General features: G+C 42.9%; 2 protein-coding genes across 3 annotated transcripts in view; one reads left to right on the forward strand and one right to left on the reverse strand.

The window, feature by feature from the left end:
* The window catches only part of Mms19 (MMS19 homolog, cytosolic iron-sulfur assembly component), a 28,547-nt gene extending 14,163 nt beyond the window's left edge, over nucleotides 1-14,384 (reverse strand). For both annotated transcript variants that reach the window (XM_046449953.2, XM_046449952.2), the window contains exons 1-6: nucleotides 14,233-14,384; nucleotides 4,124-4,172; nucleotides 1,821-1,921; nucleotides 920-1,005; nucleotides 484-558; nucleotides 2-71 (exon numbers count right to left, since the gene is read on the reverse strand). In XM_046449953.2, the coding sequence (XP_046305909.1) occupies nucleotides 2-71; nucleotides 484-558; nucleotides 920-1,005; nucleotides 1,821-1,921; nucleotides 4,124-4,172; nucleotides 14,233-14,344 (493 nt within the window). In that variant the 5' untranslated portion in view covers nucleotides 14,345-14,384. The remainder of the gene's footprint in view (nucleotide 1; nucleotides 72-483; nucleotides 559-919; nucleotides 1,006-1,820; nucleotides 1,922-4,123; nucleotides 4,173-14,232) is intronic.
* Nucleotides 14,385-14,858: 474 nt separating this feature from the next.
* Nucleotides 14,859-18,694, forward strand: part of Ubtd1 (ubiquitin domain containing 1) — a 53,522-nt gene continuing 49,686 nt past the window's right edge. The window contains exon 1 of the mRNA XM_046449965.2: nucleotides 14,859-15,266. Within this exon, the coding sequence (XP_046305921.1) occupies nucleotides 15,197-15,266 (70 nt within the window). The 5' untranslated portion in view covers nucleotides 14,859-15,196. The remainder of the gene's footprint in view (nucleotides 15,267-18,694) is intronic.

Raw genomic sequence — 18,694 nt, forward strand, 5'->3', positions numbered from 1 at the left:
CCTTCTTCCCGAGTTCGCATGAAATTGGTGATGATACTGTAGACTGTATGTCGGTCTACCTGGAGCAGGGACTTGAGGGTAGGGGAGAAAGGAAATCAAAAAAGAGGCTAAAATATACCTCAGCTGATACAACTACTTCCTATTTTATAATCTCTAAATGGATAACTCTTTATACCAGCATAAGATCAACCTAAGAGGAACTGTAGAGAAAGGGTATGGCTACTGACCAGCATGGCAGTGATGTCAAAGCCCAAGCCTGTCTTTCTTTATGCCTTACTTTCTTTAGGCTAAGAGGACATAGGTCAGACGTAATGGCATGCATCCCTCCCTCTCCTTATCTAATAAGAAAGTATACCAATATAAATATGGTCATAAGACATGAAAGAATTTAGAATTTAGAAAGCAATATGTTTTGCCATCTCATTCTAGTTACATCAAGGGGTAGGGGATGAGAAGAATACCACTGTGACAGTTATTACTCACCTGTACATGTACTTCCTGGAAGATGGCTTTAAGCACAGACACAGCCAGCCCTGGGGGCAGGGCCACACATAGGCTCTGGGGAGAGAAGGGAAGATATGTGAACACTGATGGAATTAGAATATACTTTCCAAGACACAACCTAAAAGAGGCCTAGTTAGCTCTGGTGGGAATCAGAACACCCTGGTTTAGGAGGAAACACTAACAGGAACTTTCTACATCTAGCTGGTAGCTCTCTTCCGATTCAGCTGAATTCCAGTCCCCCAAAGGTTACTTTTACTCTTTGGAGTAGAAACATAAGTAGGGCTGGCTAACACTAATCTAGTCCCACATTTGGGTCTCTGTCCTTTTAGCACATAAAGCCTTACCCTCAAAGAGCAAGGAAAGAACTGGACAGGGCTCCCGTGAATACAGATAGGTAATGAAAAGGAGAACTCACAAGTGCCCTCAAACCCTGCAGGACAGATGGGATCACAAGATGATGGTCCTTCAGCCGGTTCTCATAGAACAGGATCAGGTGTACCACTGCACAAACCAGATTCAGCCATTAGTTCATGCAGGCGTAAGGGAGGCCCACCAGTTTTGCTCCTTCCCTCAGTCTCTAAGGCTGTCCCAGTCTGGGTTTCACTACAAAATATTTTCTTTCACCCTGAGATATATCCATGCCTTCCCACAACTGGGAAGAAAAGGGTGAAAGAAAATATTATCTATTCTCACATAGATCCACAGTGAAATCCACTCTCAGTTCCAGAACTGCCTCTCTACAGAATTGGGGTCTGCAGATTTTCTTCTTTCTTCCAGTGCTGGGGACTGAATCCAGGGCCTCACATGTTCCACCACTGAATTATACCCCATGTCCCTAAAAGTTGTTGTGTTCTTATTTTTTTGATGCTGGGGATGAAACCCAGGGGCTGCAAACTTTTCTTCTTAAAGGGCCAGGTAGTATTATAGGCTTATAGGACATGGCATCTATTGCTATTATTCAAATCTACCACTGTAACCTAAAAACAGTGTAGATAATAGGTAAATAAATGGTTGTGGCTGTGTTCTGACAAAATTTACTTTTCTTCTCCAGCTAAGATACAGTACTGGAAACATTACTTTGTCCATTTTATAGACTGGGGAAGATACAGTGAAAAAATTATCTAAAGCTATAGTTGAAACCCATGGGTCTCATGGCTCAGCTTTTACCATCTCAACCACACATACCAGTGAGGAATGAAGACCCTGAATTAGTAGTTTATAGATATGTTACACTCTCCCTCCTATAAAGTTAATTTGAACATGGGATGCCTTGGTTCAGCAATCTGGGAAGATATTCCTACTAGTGATGCCAGTACCTTCCTTTTCCAGGAGCAAGGAGTAACACTGGAGTAGCACCTGTGACAAAAGTTGGATCCCTCGTGCCCGAGTTCGGGGTTCTGGACTCTCTAGAGAGGACCTGGAAGAAAATGGGATAGAGACAGTCTATTATTAACCTGTTCAAACCTTTGAAGTAATAAACACTCTACAATTGGTCACACTCAGCCTCTGGACATAGAAGCGTAAAAGAGTAAAAACATTCTAGAAAGGTGCTCAGTTAAGAACTGAAGCCTGAAGAACTGATCCCCAGATGGATCTGGCATTATTAGAGGCACATGTGACACCACAGCCAACAGAAGTTACTGTTTCCAGGCACTCCCATCTTGACACCTAATAAGAATTGTGCTTATTCTCTTCTTCCCAGTAATATGACTGTGACATTGATACTCCTGAAACAGAACTTAGCAGCTACCCACAAGACTTGAGAGATAACTGGCAGCTGCAGCTTCTAGCAAAACAGGAGAAAAGGTATATTTTTATAAATTACTGCTAAGGAAAAAATGCTGAGAACCACTACACCATACCAAAGTCCTAGGTGAAAACAACTCACACAAAAAAACCCCAACACAAAATCCCCAAACCTTATCACTGAAAGGTTACAAAGATGGCCAGAATAAAGGTTTTAACTATGTAAAACTACTGATATGGGAGAAGCCGCCCTGAAGCAACAAGGTGATTTACCTTCAAAATAGCTCTACAGAGATTACAAATAAACATACTAGACACAAAACAAGCAGGAAATAAATTCTTGGTAAGGAGCAAGTGACAATAGTTACAGTAAACCTCAAGGATAAAGGCATATAATAAGGAGTAATGGAGCAAAAATAAGATCCCTTCTGACAGGATCTGTAGGATAGGAACTTATAGGAAAACTTCTCAGGAAGTAGAAAATTATGCACTCCCAGCGCTTATAAATGAACCAAGGCACACAAATACTCATAGCATCGTTATGCAGAATATCCAAAAACTGAAAACCCAGATACCCATCAACTTAACCTATACAATGGAGTATTATTCATCAAGCCAAGAAATGTATACTGCTACATAATATCTAACATGGATGAACCTTGAAAATATGCTTTGTGGAAGAAGTCAGCCACTAAGGTCACATATTATATAATTCCATGTGAAAATTAAATTTCTAAAATAGGCATATTCCTAGAGATTGCAAGGGCTGAGAAGAAGGAGGAAGAAGTAATGAATGCTAATGAGCATAAGTTTCTTTTTGGAGTAATGAAGATGCCCTAAAATCTGCATAAATCAATGAATATATTAAAAGCCATGGGATAGACACTTCAAAATGGAGAATTATGCTGGATGTGGTGGTGCATGCCAGCAATCCCAGCAACTCACAAAGCTGAGGCAGGAGGATCACAGTTGGAGGCCAACCTCAGCAATTTAGCAAGACAAAAAGTGAAAAAGGCTGGGAATGTAGTTTAATGGTTTAGATTAAACCATCCCTGGGTTTAATCCCCAATAACAAAACAATAACAATAACAAAAGGTGAATTTTATATGTGAATTATATTACAATAAAACTAATATTTAACAAAAATGAACCAAGGCCACAAGAATGTATATCAAAAGTTATACAGAAATGATGTGTTATGTGGGAGAAATGCTGAATAGGTGATTTAGGTTTTTAAATTTCCCTCATTTTCTAGTTTTCCCTCTTGCTTCAGAAGACATGCTGGCTGTGACAGTTAACAACCCTTGCTAATAAAGCTAATCAATTTAAATGGTCCCCCAATTATAGAATATGAAGAAGGCAGGCATTAGACTATAAACAAATTATTTTCTAGGGAGGATGGAACCCCAGATTTTAAAAACACTGCTTTTAGCTGTTTCCCTAAGCCTTTTCCCTCAGTGGTGATCTGGTGTGAGGTCTGCCTCCTGGCCACTTTCTAGACACAGTCCACAGCTTGTCTGCTTCAGGTCCAGGTCATCTAGATCCTATAGAGGCTGGGTGAGCCTAAAGAAATACAAAAGGTATTCTTGCTCTAATTAAACAACAGTGGATGGCCTTCAACCAACCACCAGGCCCAACTTGTGGAGCTGTGTACCTACAAGTTGTGTGCTTCCTAACACTACCTTAAGCTTTAGTCAGACATGGTATCTTTTCAGAACAATTCAAAGATGTAAGCTTAGTCTGAAATACTGATAGAAAGGGGTTTTTGGATATGGAGGAAATTCGGGCTCCAGGAAAGCAGCAATGCATAAAAATAATTTTCTCAGAGTTCATAGGCAGGGCTAGAAGAGCATTCTAGAACAAAGACTCTTACCCAAGGGCTTCCACCACTTGTAACACTGTGTAGCTGCCAGATTTCACATCTAGAGGAAACAAAGAAATTATGAAAAAACAAAAATAAAACCCCTATTACAGGGTTCCATCGCTCTAAATACCAGTGCTTCCTGCCTACCCTAGGTGTGATACCATGGGGCCCACTGCACTTGCCAAGAACCCCTTCCTAGATAAGAAGTGTTACAGTAACACTTCAGATATGCAGCTTTCAGTATAAAAACTAAAGAGAAAGTAAATCATTTGGAAATTATTTATAATAAACCCAAGAGAAATAAAAAATAATTTGTTAAGATAGCTGGGTACAAAGTTAGTATTATGAAATTAAAAACCATCCCATATTTATATAAGAGACTGTAGACATAGTAGGGGGAAATCCTATTTGTATATGTGTGTGTGTGTGTGTGTGTGTGTGTGTGTGTGTGAGAGAGAGAGAGAGAGAGAGAATAAATGAACACATACCTATTTATAAACTTAGAAAAAAAAATCTGGGAATATATACAAAGGAAATGAAATCTACATCTGAAGAGATGTTTGCACTCCCAAGTTCACTGAAGCATTATTCATAATAGCCAAGATTTGAAACAACACCGAAGCAGCTCTATACACACTAATAATGGAACATCTAAAAGCAGAATAATAGCTGGGCAAGGTGGTGCACATTTGAAATTCCAGTTACTCAGAAGGCTGAGGCAGGAGGATCACAAGTTCCAGGCAAACTGGACAACTTAGTGAGAAATAAAAATAAGAAGGGCTGGGGATGTAGCTCAGTCAGTGGCAGAGCTCTTGATTAGCACGTACAAAGCCCTGGGTTGGATCCCCACTACTGCGAAATAAATACATGAATGCAGCACGGGGTAAAAAATAGTGCATAGAATATGTACAGATCATTGTTTTGAGAGGGAGAGGGGATGTTCTCATTTACATTTATTTACATGTCTGAAAGACATAGCAGGAAAGAATAATATTATCTCAGAAAGACAATGAATAGCCAGGGATTGAGAAGTAGACTTTTGTTTTGTTTTTTAAATTTGGTACTGGGGATTAAACCCAGAGGTGCTTTACTGCTAAGCAACATGCCCAGTCTTTTCTACTTTTTGAGATAGAATCTTGCAAAGTTGCTGAGGGTGGCCTCAAACTTGTGACCCTCCCACCTCAGCCTCCTAAATTGCTGGGATTACAGGTGGGTACCATTGTACTCAGCAACAGCAGTAGACTTTTCACTGAAACATTTTATTTTGGAATAATTTTAGATTTATAGAAAAGTTGCTATATAACCCTTACCCAATTTCCCCTAATGTTAAAATCTTATATGCTACATTTCTCAAACCATATACATTTGTTAAAATTAAGAGACTGCCCGGTATGACAGCACATGCCTGTAGTCCCAGAGGGGTTAAGGCAGGAAGATAACAAGTTCAAGGCTAGCCTCAATGGCACAGTGCAGCTCCAAGCAACTTGTGCGACCCTGTCCCAAAATAAAGAGAGCTAGGGACATAGCTCAGTGATAAAATGCCCCTGGACTAAATCCCCAGGACCAGAAAGACAAAAACCTAAGAGATTAGTACTGGCACACACATGCCTTTAACTAAACTCCAGGCTTTATTCAAATTTCACCAGATTTTCCTACTAATGCCATTTTTCCAGTGAAGGATACTACATTGCCATTAGCCATCCTGAGTCCCTACTGCCTTCTACTCTGTGAAATTTTCTTACCTTTCCTCGTTTTTCATGACCTTAATAGTTTAAAAGAAGTACTTTATAGAAGAATGTCCCTCAACCTGGATTTGTTTGATGCTTTCCTCATGTCTAAACTGGGATTTTCAAGAATTTCAAAGAGATGAAGTACTCTTTTCTTCAGGTCACATCAAGGGTACAAGTTACCCACATGGATTCTCTACCACTGGTGAGGCTTTGATCACTCAGTCAAGGTACAACCACCAGGTCTCTGTACTATGTAGCTATTATTTTCCTTCCTGATACTCTTTTCTTTACAAGAGAGTCTTTAAGTCTAGCCCCACTCAAGGACGACAGAAAGAATAAGCTCCTGGAGAGAGGAGTATCTACCTGTATTATTTTAAATTCTTCTAAAAAAAATTCAGGCCAGGTGCGGTGACACATACCTGTAATCCTAGCAATTTGGGAGGCTGAGGCAGGAGGATCTCAAGTTCAAAGCCAGCCTCAGCAAATTAGTGAGACTCTGTCTCAAAATAAAATATAAAAAGGACTGAGGATATGGCTCAGTGGATTCAATTGCAAGTACCAAAATAACATAAAATGTAAAAAGAATTCAGCTATTTATTATATCAGTATAGATTCACATAGACTTTTATATTTTGGGTAACAATTCAATAAATACAATCCAATTTATTAATGCCCAATAAATAAAAAGGTTACTTATATTGTAGCTCAAGTTGTTCCATATTTGGCCATTGAACTTAAGGTTGGCTCCTGTGTTCCTTTGATAGGCCCCCCTCCCTTTTTAAGAAATTTCTTGAGCACTTTTTTTTTTTACTTTCTAGCCCTACAAAATAGTACAGGTTCATCTTGTAATTTCCCTGCTCTACCCCAGAATCAGCCTTTTCTTCAAGAAGCCCTGTTTGTTGTTTTGAAAATGGCATTTAGAAACCAAGATCTGAGCACGGATGTGCTCATTGTTATTAAGATGACACTATTTCTAAGCCCGCTGAGCACAGAAAGCTGGGAAATACATGTATGCATCCTAACCTACATTACACAATTTTTTTATCACTATTTCTCTATGTGTGCATATATATTAAGCTAATCTGAAGATCATATTAAAGTCTCCAACTCTAATCCAGGACTATCGGTTTCATCCTAGCCTTCCCCCTTTGCTTACTTATAATTTCTTTCTCTGACAGTGAGAAAGCTGATTCCCATTATCTATTGTTTACAATTTGTTCATTCCTGGTATAGGCCATAAATTATATTTAGAATTATCAATCAAACACAGTAGTTTATATACAATTTTGATCTTGGTGTTAAAAAATAAAATAAAATACTGTTTTCCAAAGTCACCTAGGTCAGCTCTTTTTCCCTGCCCTCTTCAGATGAGGGTATGTTATACACTAGTTACACTCTGCATTCCATCTTGGAGGGACACTTCTTGCTGTATTGCGCTTTGGCACTTTTTCAGTGTTGCACCAGGTAAATATATTACTTAACAATTTTAGCGGTACAAAAGTAACAGGAAGACTTAACAGAAGCTTTTTAGTTTACAATTTCAAGGGAGAAACAAAGAGCAAAAGGTTATTTTCATAAGGGTTTGATTAACAGAGTAACAAAGAGGAGTTCTAGCTAATGATGGTATGGTAGATATGCAGGGAATTACTTTCAGGAACCTGTTCTGGGTTCCTAACTCACCTACTTCTAAATGCAGGACCTTAGCTAGTTACCTCTTACTAACAAGGGAAAAAGTAGGGGTGGGGGAGGCTTGAGAACAAACTCCTAAGCTTCCAATTCTCCTTAAGTCTCTGGCCTCAGGGTAACAGCTGTGAGCTGAGCTTGACAGAGGCTTACTCTGGCACTAAAGTAAGGAGAAGTCCAACCAGACTGAGGAAAGGAGAGCTCTAGTTAGGATTCACAGCTCGTGACTGGCACCAATGTAGACATCAGGCACTCTTAGCCCTGCTTGTGCCAGGATGTGGAAGGCCCAGCTGCTGCCCTAGCTCCTGAGAAAGAGCCAAGGGAAAAAATGAGCAGGCTGTAGGGTTGGGGGAAGGGGCAGGAGTCAGACTCATAGGACAAACCAACCAAGGAATTGATGGTTGAGTTCCATGTCTGATTCCTTAAGTGTAATACTTTCATGAAGAGAAATACCTGTCTTGGTTGAACCATAAAAGAGTACTCTATCTCAGGCACGGTAGCACACACCTGTCATCCCAGTGGTTTAGGAGGCCAAGGTAGGAGGATAGCAAGTTCAAATCCAGCCTCAACTTAGCGAGGCCCTAAGCAACTCAGTGCAATCTTGTCTCTAAATAAATTACAAAAAGGGGCTGGGATGTGGCTCAGTGGTTAGCAACCCTGGGTTCAATCCCCATTACCAAAAAAAAAAAAAAAAAAAAACACTAAAATAATAATAATATTTCTATCAGCAAAGAAAGTTTCATTATGCCCCTAAAGTCAACTCCCACTCAAATTTTCTGATTAAAAATAACTTCTTCAGCATTCAGCATACATCAGTGTGAAACCTTATTGTTACAAAGAAACATTCACTTGCACATGATTCCTTGCATCCCAATACTTGAGTGAACTCTCCTGGTGGAGCCTTTTAGTCTTCAAAACTTTCATAAGGATCCCATCTTGAATTATGCAGTACATTTAAAAAGGGGAGGAGTATAACAGTACACAATTAGGAAAAAATAATAAGGCGATAGCACAGTAGAAAGATTAAGGAAAATGGGAAATAAGCTGGCAAAAAACTAGAATTGGTATTTTGGGGATATTTTCACAGAGGAGACTAAATTAAACATCTATTTCAGTTCACCTCAGAAATGTCTTTCATATATGAAACCTTCTTTTCATCTCTATAACCAGACTATATAGTGAATAGTGACTGTTGTCCAAAAGCCTTCTACTTTTTGGTGTTGATGAGAATGTTACCGAATTTTTAGATTATGGAACACTGTGAATATTAAAAACAAACAAAAAAACAACTGAATTGTTCATTTAAAATTGCTGAAGTGCAACTGGGCATAGTGGTGCACACCTATAAAGCGACTCTGGAGGCTGAGGGAGGAGCATCACAAGTTCAAGACCAGCCTCAGCAACTTAGCAAGGCTCTAAGCAACTCTGTAAGATCCTATCTCAAAATAAAAAATAAAACGGGCTGGGGATGTGGCTCAGTGGTTAAGTGCCCCTGGGTGACACCAAAAAAAGATATAAATACAGCAGAGAATAAAGTGTGGTGGCACATGTCTATAATCCCAGATACCTGAGAGAGTAGAACTGAGGTTATCCTGGGCAACTCAGTGAGACCCTGTTTCAAAATGAAAAAAACCAAAATCAAAAAACCAAAAAAACAACAAGGTTGGGGATGTAGCTCAGTAGTAAAGTGCCCCTAGGTTCAATTCCCAGTACCAGAGAAAAAAAGAAAAGAAATATATCAGGGAGTTTTGTGGAGGTTTTTTGTTGGTTTTGGTACTGGGGATTGAACCCAAAGGCGCGTTACCACTGAGCCACATCCCCAGCCCTTTTTAAATTTTGAGACAGGGTGTGGCTAATTTACAATCCTTTCTCTGCCACTAAGTTGCTGGTGTGTGACACCATGCCCAATGACAGGGAGCTTTTAAGAAGCCCACAGTTTGGTGGGGCAGAGTGACATTAAAATAATCAATGCTGGGTAAGGTGACACATGCCTATAATCCTAGAGACTCCAGAAGGTGAGGCAGGAGGATCTCAAGTTCAAGGTCAGGCTTGGTAATTTAGGGAGATCCTGTCTCAAAATAAAAAGGGAAGGAAGAGAGCAGGAGTAGAGACAGGAAAGGGGAAGGAGAGGTACTGGGGTTCTGAATTAGAACAAGATATATTTCATGCTTGCATGATTATGTCAAAATGAATTCTACTGTCATGTATAACTAAAATGAACCAATAAAAAATTAAATGAAAGGGGTGGGGAGGCCTGGGGTTGTAGCTCAGTGGTGGAGCACTTGCCTCGAATGAGTGAGGCCTTAGGTTCAATCCTCAGTACCACATAAAAATAAATAAATAAAGATATTGTGTCCATCTACAACTAAAAAAATTTTTTTAAAAAGTATGGGGCGGGGGAGGTGGGGATGTATCTCAGGTCAGTGGTAAAAGGCCCCTGGGATCAATCTCTAGTAACACAAAACGAACAAAACACATCAATCACAGCCTAACTATTTCAGTGTCACCATAGTGATAGAAACAGATACTGGGTTTAAAAAAAAAAAAAAAAAAGTAATATTCCTGGGTTTACAAAGATTACTAACTTTAAGTGATTAATTCTTTTACCACTATAAGTACTCCCACATGAAAATAACCTAAATACCTGGGAATACTATTAATTATACACGGGACTTCTGGGATGAAAGAAGCTAATAAAGAGTTAATTTTCCTAAGGGTAGACTCCCTGGTATTATGGGGAAAAAAAAAATAAAAGTTCTTTTCCTTTTCTAGGCAGGCCTAAGTTTTCCCTATATGTTCAAGATTTATTCTTCACAGATGGACTTACTAGCACTTCCTAGCTCCCTACTCTCTTCAGCAGGGAACTGATTCATGTGGGACACAGAGGATTCCTCAAAGGAGTATTTATGAGGTCATTGACCTAGAAGGCACAATCGGATCTCTGTCTGATGGAGTTATAGTCTCTTGAGAATCTGTAGTGGCAGCCCAAGGCAGTGCGGGTAGGTCTGGGGTGATGTAGGAGGACTGATATGAGCCAGAGAGAGAAAAATCTCTCAGGACTAGGTTCCAATCAGGTTCTCAAATGCCCTTTCTGCTGCTGATGCACAGACATTTCTCCAAACTATGTACTATTTTTTAAAAATATTCTTTTTAGTTGTAGATGGACACAATACCTTTATTTATTTATTTTTACATGGTGCTGGGGATCGAACCTAGTGCTTCACATGTGCTAGGCAAGCACTCCACCATTGAGCTACAATCCCAGCCCCTGTTCTATTATTCTTTACTCATTTTTTTCATTTCATGAATAGTGGTCTCCCCTAGCAACTACAAATGTGAGAAAACAATATAATGAAGATTGAAACAAAGGAAAATCCAAATAACTTGAAATGAAAAAAATTATATTCACCACCTGCAAATTCAACATGTCCAAAAATCATACTCTCCCAAATCAGCTCCTTTTCCAACCTCCTCTTTTGGACAAAATACTTCCTCTTTTTTCATACTCAGGCTTAAAACTTTGGGAACACTCTGGGCCCTTTCTTTTAAGCCTCATAACTGGTTTGACCTCAAATTTCAGATTCTTCCTTCAACATCTCTCACTCCATTCACATAGGCAGTTTTTTTCTCCCAGTACTGGGAACTGAACCCAGATTCTCATGCAAGCCTGGCAAGCACTCTATCACTGACATCTCCAGCCCTTTCTAACTTTGTTCTGAGACAGGGTCTTGCACTAAATTTCCCAGGCTGGCCTCAAACTTGTGATCTGCCTCCCAAGTAGCTGTGATTACAGGCATGTACCACCACACATGGCTACATAAAGCAATTTTTATTGTTTATATACTTATATTAGTTCTAGGAGATACTGGTGGTAGAGAAGGGTATTATTTGGAGATGTACACAGACACAGCTACTAAACAACTCTCCTAATAAGTAGATGAGTGGTTGAGAAAAAAGTATTATAAAGATTTGGAAGTGTGAGATGTCTGGGGGGTGGCCACTCAAATCTAGACTTTGACTCCAACATCTAACTTGGATCAGTAGTAGTGGAGGGAAATGGGAATGATAGCACTCAGAGGATAAGGTGGATGCTGGGAACTAAAGGTCCAAGAAAGCAATGGTGAAAATGAAGGTTTACTTCAAGTGGTGGCAGCTTCTGAACACCTTCAGGAGAGGTCCTAACTCTTGGGCTTCCAGGTCATTTCCCTTCCATTGTTTGCTCCTTCTTTATAGCTGACACCTACTTTCACCAGAAACTTCCCTAGGGGCAAAACAAATTTGATGGAATCTGCATTTGTGATCACTGAGTGGAAGTTCCTTCTGCATTTATAATTTGTTGGAGGCTGCTGCCACAAATGGCTGAACAGGAAGCTGGCTGGTCCCTTTAGCACTAACAGAGATTGACATAGGCTGGAGGATCAGAAAGCAAAAACTGTCAACCTTCCACAACCCTAACTATGGTTGTGAGCTAAGATGGAGAATTCTAACTTAATCCTTTCCAAATTTGCTTTCATTTTATGGCTCTGCTTGCTTAAGGATCTACAATGATTCTATTACCTACAATAGTCTATTCAAATCCTTTGCCCTAGAAGCCAAGGTTATACATAATCCAACCCCATCAAACCTTTTCAATTTCATCAATCACTACTTTTCTATAACAACCTTCTTTTTTTTAGAGGGCTAAATTACAAAATGTCTACTATTACAGAGAGAGACAGATGAGCCAAGTTAAAGTAGGAAACATTTTAGGCCATTTTTTAAGGCATAAATAAAATTATGTTACAAAAATATTTTTAAGAACTTAGCTGTCAGCTGGGCATGGTGGTGCACACCTGTAATCTCAGCAGCTCAGGAGGCTGAGGCAGGAGGATTGCAAATTCAAAGCCTTTCTCAGCAACTTAGCGAGGCCCTAAGTGACTCAGCGAGATCCTGTCTCAAAATAAAATATAAAAAAGGGCTGGAAATATGGCTTAGTGGTTAAGCACCTCTGGGTTCAATCCCAGGTACAAAAAAAAAAAAATACTGAGCTCTCTTTTCAAAGTGTTCTGAATCAAAAAATTATTGTTTTCAGAATGTATAAATTTGAAAGAAAAGTTACAGATAACAACAATAATGTTCTTTTTGTGTGTGTGTGTGGTGCTGAGGATTGAACCCAGGGCCTTGTGCATGTGAGGCAGGACTCTACCAACTGAGCTATATCCCCAGCCCAACAATAATGTTCTTTATCTTGGTAGTGGATGAGATTGTTTTAGCTACAAACAGTGAATATATAATTTGAATATGTAGTTCATTGGATATAAACATTATACCAAAATAAACTGTAAACAAATCCTAGTCAATGATATGCCAAAATAGGAGACAAGCATACTGATACACACAATTTAAATGAATGGATAGGTATGTGATAAAACAAATTACAGAAAAATGTTAATGGTAGGATCTAGGTGGTGATGAGGTGTTTTTTATAAAATTCTTCAGACTTTGCTGAATGTTAGAAAATTTTCATAATAAAACATTGGAAAAATGACACTGACAACACACTGTACATATTAATTGTAAGCCCTGATAACACACTATACTTTCTAAAGTTGTAATATGATAAGCTTAGTGGCAGCACCAGGCATTTGTCCACTGATGCTTCCAAAGCAACCTGCACAAACCTCTTAGAGCATGGTTGTCTCTTCAACCACATTATGTTCTTGGTGGTCACAGATCTAATCTCATTTGCTTTATGCCATATTTGGAGACTAATATGTGTTCAATAATAGTGAAATGACTTGAATGAAAATTAATATTGCAAAGTATCAGTGTTATGTTCCTAGCAGATTCATTTCTCACCCTAAAAGTTAATCTGTTCAATTTGCAAGAGAAACATATCCTTTACTTTTTCCCAAGCATGCAAAACCTCCCAAAATAAATACTTTTTAAAACCTTATCTGTACTCATTTTGTATGCTATTAAACTTGAATGTGAAGGCCTAACATTCGATAATGTTTTAGGTTTGCCCCCCCCCCCTTAAAAGAGCTAAGTCAGAATTCCAAAGTGGCCTGGAATTTGTTTTGTTCAAATTTTAGAGTGTTAAAACTAAGAGATTCCTCAAAACTGGTCAAAAGTAGAAAACTGGAGATCTGGGAAGAAAATGACACAAAAAAGTAGTGAAACAAATTAATTGAGAACTCTTAAGGCACGGAATAAAGCCTTATCTTCAATTCCCCGGAGACTGGCTCCTCTTCTCCTCCTCCCTCGGATTACAGCCAGTCAGAGAGGGGCCACTGGCCACTCCCAGGATGCCTCGCGAAAGGAGCGGATGCCTCTTAACATCCATCTCCCCACGTCAACATCACACAGCACCGTCTCGTGGCGTGAGCACCTGGTTCCGACCTGGAGGAGTTCGAGTCCCAACTCCCCCTCCTACCTGGTCGGTAGCCCTGCGCAAGTCTCCTTCCCTCGCTGGGCCTGTTTCCTTACTTGTGAAATGTAATGATTCTCTATCACTGACTACAGGGCGATGAGGAATGTAAAGGCGCTCTAAGATGCAACTAACTCTACTTGTTATGGCTTTCAAGCTCGCGATGCTCACCAAGTAGCCCAAGACCAATCTCTCAAAGTCACCTCTGTCCCTCACTCCCTTCCCGCCCCGCGCTGGTGCTGAGGCCGCTCCCTCTAGTCGGCCATGTGGAAGCCACGCGGCGCTGCCAGCCGTACCTGCAGCCACCTGGTCAGCGGGGCCCTCCTGCTGACCCATGACGAAGTCTTGCACGAGGCCCCACAGGGCGCCCGTAGGCGCCGCCGCCTCCAGAGCGGCGGCGGCAGCCATGACGCGTACCCGAGACGGTGGGTGGGGAAGTAGGAGGTGGTAAAAGAGAGACCTTTCGCGCACGCGCCTTCTGAGCCAATTGCTGGGCGAAGGCCGAGGGGGCGGGGCGCTCTCTGGATCACGTGCCTGCCGGCTCCGGTCCAGGCAGTTCCAGGGAGGGACGGGACTGCCCCTCCTCGAGGGGCGGGGCCTGAGGTCGGGGCGGTGGCGCGGAGAGGGGAGGAGCCTGCTGGGCACGCAGCCGGGGGCCATTGAGGGCGAATAATTCCCTGCCGGACTCCCCGGGAGACCGGCGGAGGGGCGGGTACCTGGCTGGGTGGGGCCGGGGGGCGGTGCGCACTCTGGGGGAAGCCAATGAGAAAATCAGGCCCGGCCCGAGGGGCGGTGCCGTCAGTCACATGCGCACCTGGGGCGAGTGGCGGCGGCGGCGCGGGCACCGCCAGCCGGCGGAAGAGAGCTGGGCCGGGCTGGGGCGGGGTTAGGCAGGTGAGTGACAGGCTCTGGGGGGCCGGCCCCAGCTGGGATCCCCGAGCGAACCCTGAGTAGCTGCGGCGGTGCCCGCCCCCTCTCCGCCCCTCCAGCGGGGCTGGTCTCTGGCCGGGCACCGTCGCGGGCCCCCCTGGCCCGGCCACCTGGGACTGTGCTGAGAGTCGGCCACCTCCCTCTCTCCCCTGGCCCGCAAAGTTTGTGGCGAAGCCGGCGCCGGGCAGAGCGCGCCCGGGGGGAGATCCGGGAGCGCCCGATGCCGAGCGGCAGGAGCCGTTGACCCCGGACTCCGCCGTCCGGGGCAGGAACGCGGAGCAGTCGGCCAGCCGCCGCCTCCGGTGCATGGGGACTGGCTGAGGAGCCAGCATGGGCAACTGCGTGGGGAGACAGCGCCGTGAGAGGCCGGCCGCCCCAGGACACCCCCGCAAACGAGCAGGTAACGCTGGGAAAGTGAACAGGGCCACGACTCCCCGCCAGTTGTCCCCCTCCTGGCCGGAGCCCTGGGGTTCCCGAGCGACCTCCCGCGGCGCCTGGGCTTCCTCGATGTCTCTCGAAGGCGGACGGGACCCCCCTCCTCTGGGCGGGGTGACCAGGGGAGCCGAGTTGGGGCAACTGCAAGTTCTGACCCGGCTGCGAGACCAACTCGCTCCAACTGGGAAGCTCCTGGTGGGGGCGGGGGCAGGGGCAGGGGCAGGAAATGTTTGCAGACCGCAGTGGGGCCACGGAGGGAGGGGGCCAGGATGAGGACACCGCTGGCCTGGCAGCCCGGGCCGGGGTCGGACGCCGGCCCGTCGGGGCGCGGCGCGGGCAGCCAGGCGGCCCCAGAACTCTGAGCGAGCGAGACGAAAGAACAGTCGCTCCTTGCAAAGACTGTGTCATTATCGGGCTGCAGATCGTGTCTGCCGGAATCCGACTTGCAAAAGCAGCTCAGGACTCTGGGAAGGAAATCTTTATTTTTCCCCGCAGGGCTTTTTAGAGCCTCCTGGCCGTCTGGGAGTCTAAGAGAGCTGGGGTGCGTAGTGAGAGTCACCCTCAGGTTTGTTGGGATCCTTCCCAGCACTAGGAGTGGGATCTGCTCGCTGGTGATCCGAGAGGCCTGGGCAGCGCTGTCTTACTTTCTTGGTACAACCTTCCTATCCTGGCGCTTCACCCCGGGAAGAGGTCTGGCAGTCGTTTGAGTCTTGTAGTCACTTCCTTTTCTGAAGGTGTTGCAAGGACCCTTCTGAGAATGATAAAATAGACTTTAGAGCTCAAAGGAGCCTTTGAAACTTGTCTAGATTTCTGGTAGATTTAATCCCCCCTGTGTAAGTGTCCATATTCAGAGAGGTTGAGTAACTTCCAAAGTCACACAGCTGGTTAGTAGTGCAGCTGGGCTAGAACCCCATCTTCTCTTCCACCTGATTGCCACATACCCTTTTGTGTAAGAGAAGCTACAGCCACAGTTGTTAATGAAGTGGAAACTCTAGTTGGAGTTTCCTGTCTACTTCTCCACCAAAGATGTGTTGCTTGGATTGCGGAAACTGGAAAAAAGAATGGGGGAGACCTGGGGGAAGCAGTGAAGGATGTCTGTGTGGTGGACAGGATGACTTGTGCAGGAAGAAACGTGTTTTCATAGGAAGAATGGGGTAAAACTGAACATTAAAATCTTGTCTGAGGGCAACCCTGGCCATTCTTCTGACTGAGGAAAGTTGATTTTCCACCCAAAGGCTTCCTTTTCATTCATTCATTCATCAACTTTTTTTTTATAAGCTCAGTCCTTGATTTTATAGCATGTTTTCACTGTTGACAACCCTCTTCCACTGAAAGTCTCCCCCACTTCTTTTCTTGGCATTAGACTGTCTTGATTTTCCTTTTTGATCACTCTAACCCACTACCCACTTTCCTATCCCTCTACCCATCTAGGGTTGGAACATCTATGGTTCAATTTGACATTCTGTTTTTTCTCATTACACTCCCTCCCTGAGAAATCTTCTTCAATCCCACACTTTGACCATTGGGAAGATCCCTACATCTCTATCTTCAACTGAAACCCCAGACCCACATATCCAGCACCCACTGGACACCGTGATATAGATAGAATTAAGATTTAGCACCTCTAAAACAAAGCTGTGCATCTCCCCTAAACTACCTTCCCTTTACTCTTCTGTTCTTAAGTTGCCTGACTTTGTTCTTTGAAGAACTCTCTCTGGTGAGTCTGTGCTTCCTTGTCCTCTGCTTCCCATTCAGTTGGTCTCTGGGGCCTGCTGATTCTTCCTTCAGACATGCCTCTTCCCAAATGACTTATGCCCTTGTCATCTCAAGTCCACCTCTTCTGCCAGTTTGGAGTGAGTTCCCCACCAAGGGCAAGTTCGCCTTCAGTCATTCATCAAATACCTGCACACAGTGTCCTCTCAGGAGGCGTTTGTTAAATCAACATGTTTTAAACCCTGTAGTTTCAATATTCAAAACATTTTTGCACCTTCTCAATCCTACAAGCTCTTTCAAGGCTGTTCAAATGTGGCCTAGTCCTTGTAAGACTTATTTCTTTATCTTCTCATGAGCCACCAGTGTTTGCTCATCCATTTCCCCTTCTTATTGAGACCTTTTTTTCCTTCAAGGTCCACCTCAAATCCCATGTCCTTCTTGATTGCCCCACTTGACAACCTCCCCCACCCGCCCCTAGCAGAAGTGATTGTTTCTTCAGAGAACTCCTGCAGACACATTACCTATGCCACTTACTTGATAATTATCTACTCCATATTATTAGTCATTTCTTTGATGTTCACAGTCTTGTATCAGCAACCACATTACAAGCCTGAAGACCTGGGTTCTCTCTTTTCTTTGTGTATTTGTCTCTGTCTCTCACTCATATGACCATGCATACACACACTCGGCACATAGCACACAGAGACCTGTACAGAGGAAGCACTCAATATTTGTTGACTTTAGAAAGCTAACCGAACTTCACCTTGCCACCTGAATTCTTTATGTAAACATTTTACTGAAGTATATACCTGCATTTTTTTTTTTGCCTGCTAGTGAATTCGTTATTTTAATTCCATGGGTCCTGCTATGAATAGCGTTATTCATAAAGTCCAAAGCTCAGGGGAACTCTGTAGGATCACAGATTTGGTACAAGGGAAGAATCCTTCTTAACTTCACAGCATGCATCTAGCATTCCTTTAACATCTGCAGCTTACCCTTTGACAAGGATATAGTTTCATGTTGTAAGGCTAATGTATAGGGCTGGAGGTGTTGCTCAGTGGTAGAGCACTTGCCTAACACGTGTGAAGCCCTCCATTCAATTTCCAGCGCTGTAAAAAAGAAAGGAAAAAAAAGCTAGGTGTGTGGTGGTGCATACTTGTAATCCCAGCAACTGTGAGGCTGAGGCAGGAGAATTGCAAGTTTGAGGCCAGCCTCAGCAACTTAGTGAGACCTTCTCTCAAAAAATAAAAAGGGGGACTGGGATTGTGGCTTAGTGGCAGAGCACTGGCCTCGCACATGTGAGGCACTGGGTTCAATCCTCAACACCACATAAAAATGATACAAAAAATAAAGGTATTAAAAAATAAATGAATAATGGGGCTGGGATTGTGGCTCAGTGGTGGAGCACTCGCCTAGCACATGCACAGCCCTGGGTTCGATCCTCAGCACCACATAAAAATAAATACATAAAATAAAGGTATTATGTCCAACTACAACTAAAACGATATTTAAAAAAATAAATACAAATAAAAATAAAAAAGGGCTGGGAATGTAGCTAGTGGAAAAGTGCCCCTGGGTTCAAGCCCTGACCAAAAAAAAAAAAAAGAAGAAGAAGAAGAAGAAGAAGAAGAAAAAGAAAAAGACTAATGCCCGAAACTAACTCCCCAGCTCCCACTGTAA

This window comes from Marmota monax, unplaced genomic scaffold (assembly GCF_021218885.2).
Source record: "Marmota monax isolate L192 unplaced genomic scaffold, Marmota_monax_Labrador192_F-V1.1 WCK01_AAM20220418_F8-fsc00004, whole genome shotgun sequence".
NCBI lineage: Eukaryota > Metazoa > Chordata > Mammalia > Rodentia > Sciuridae > Marmota > Marmota monax.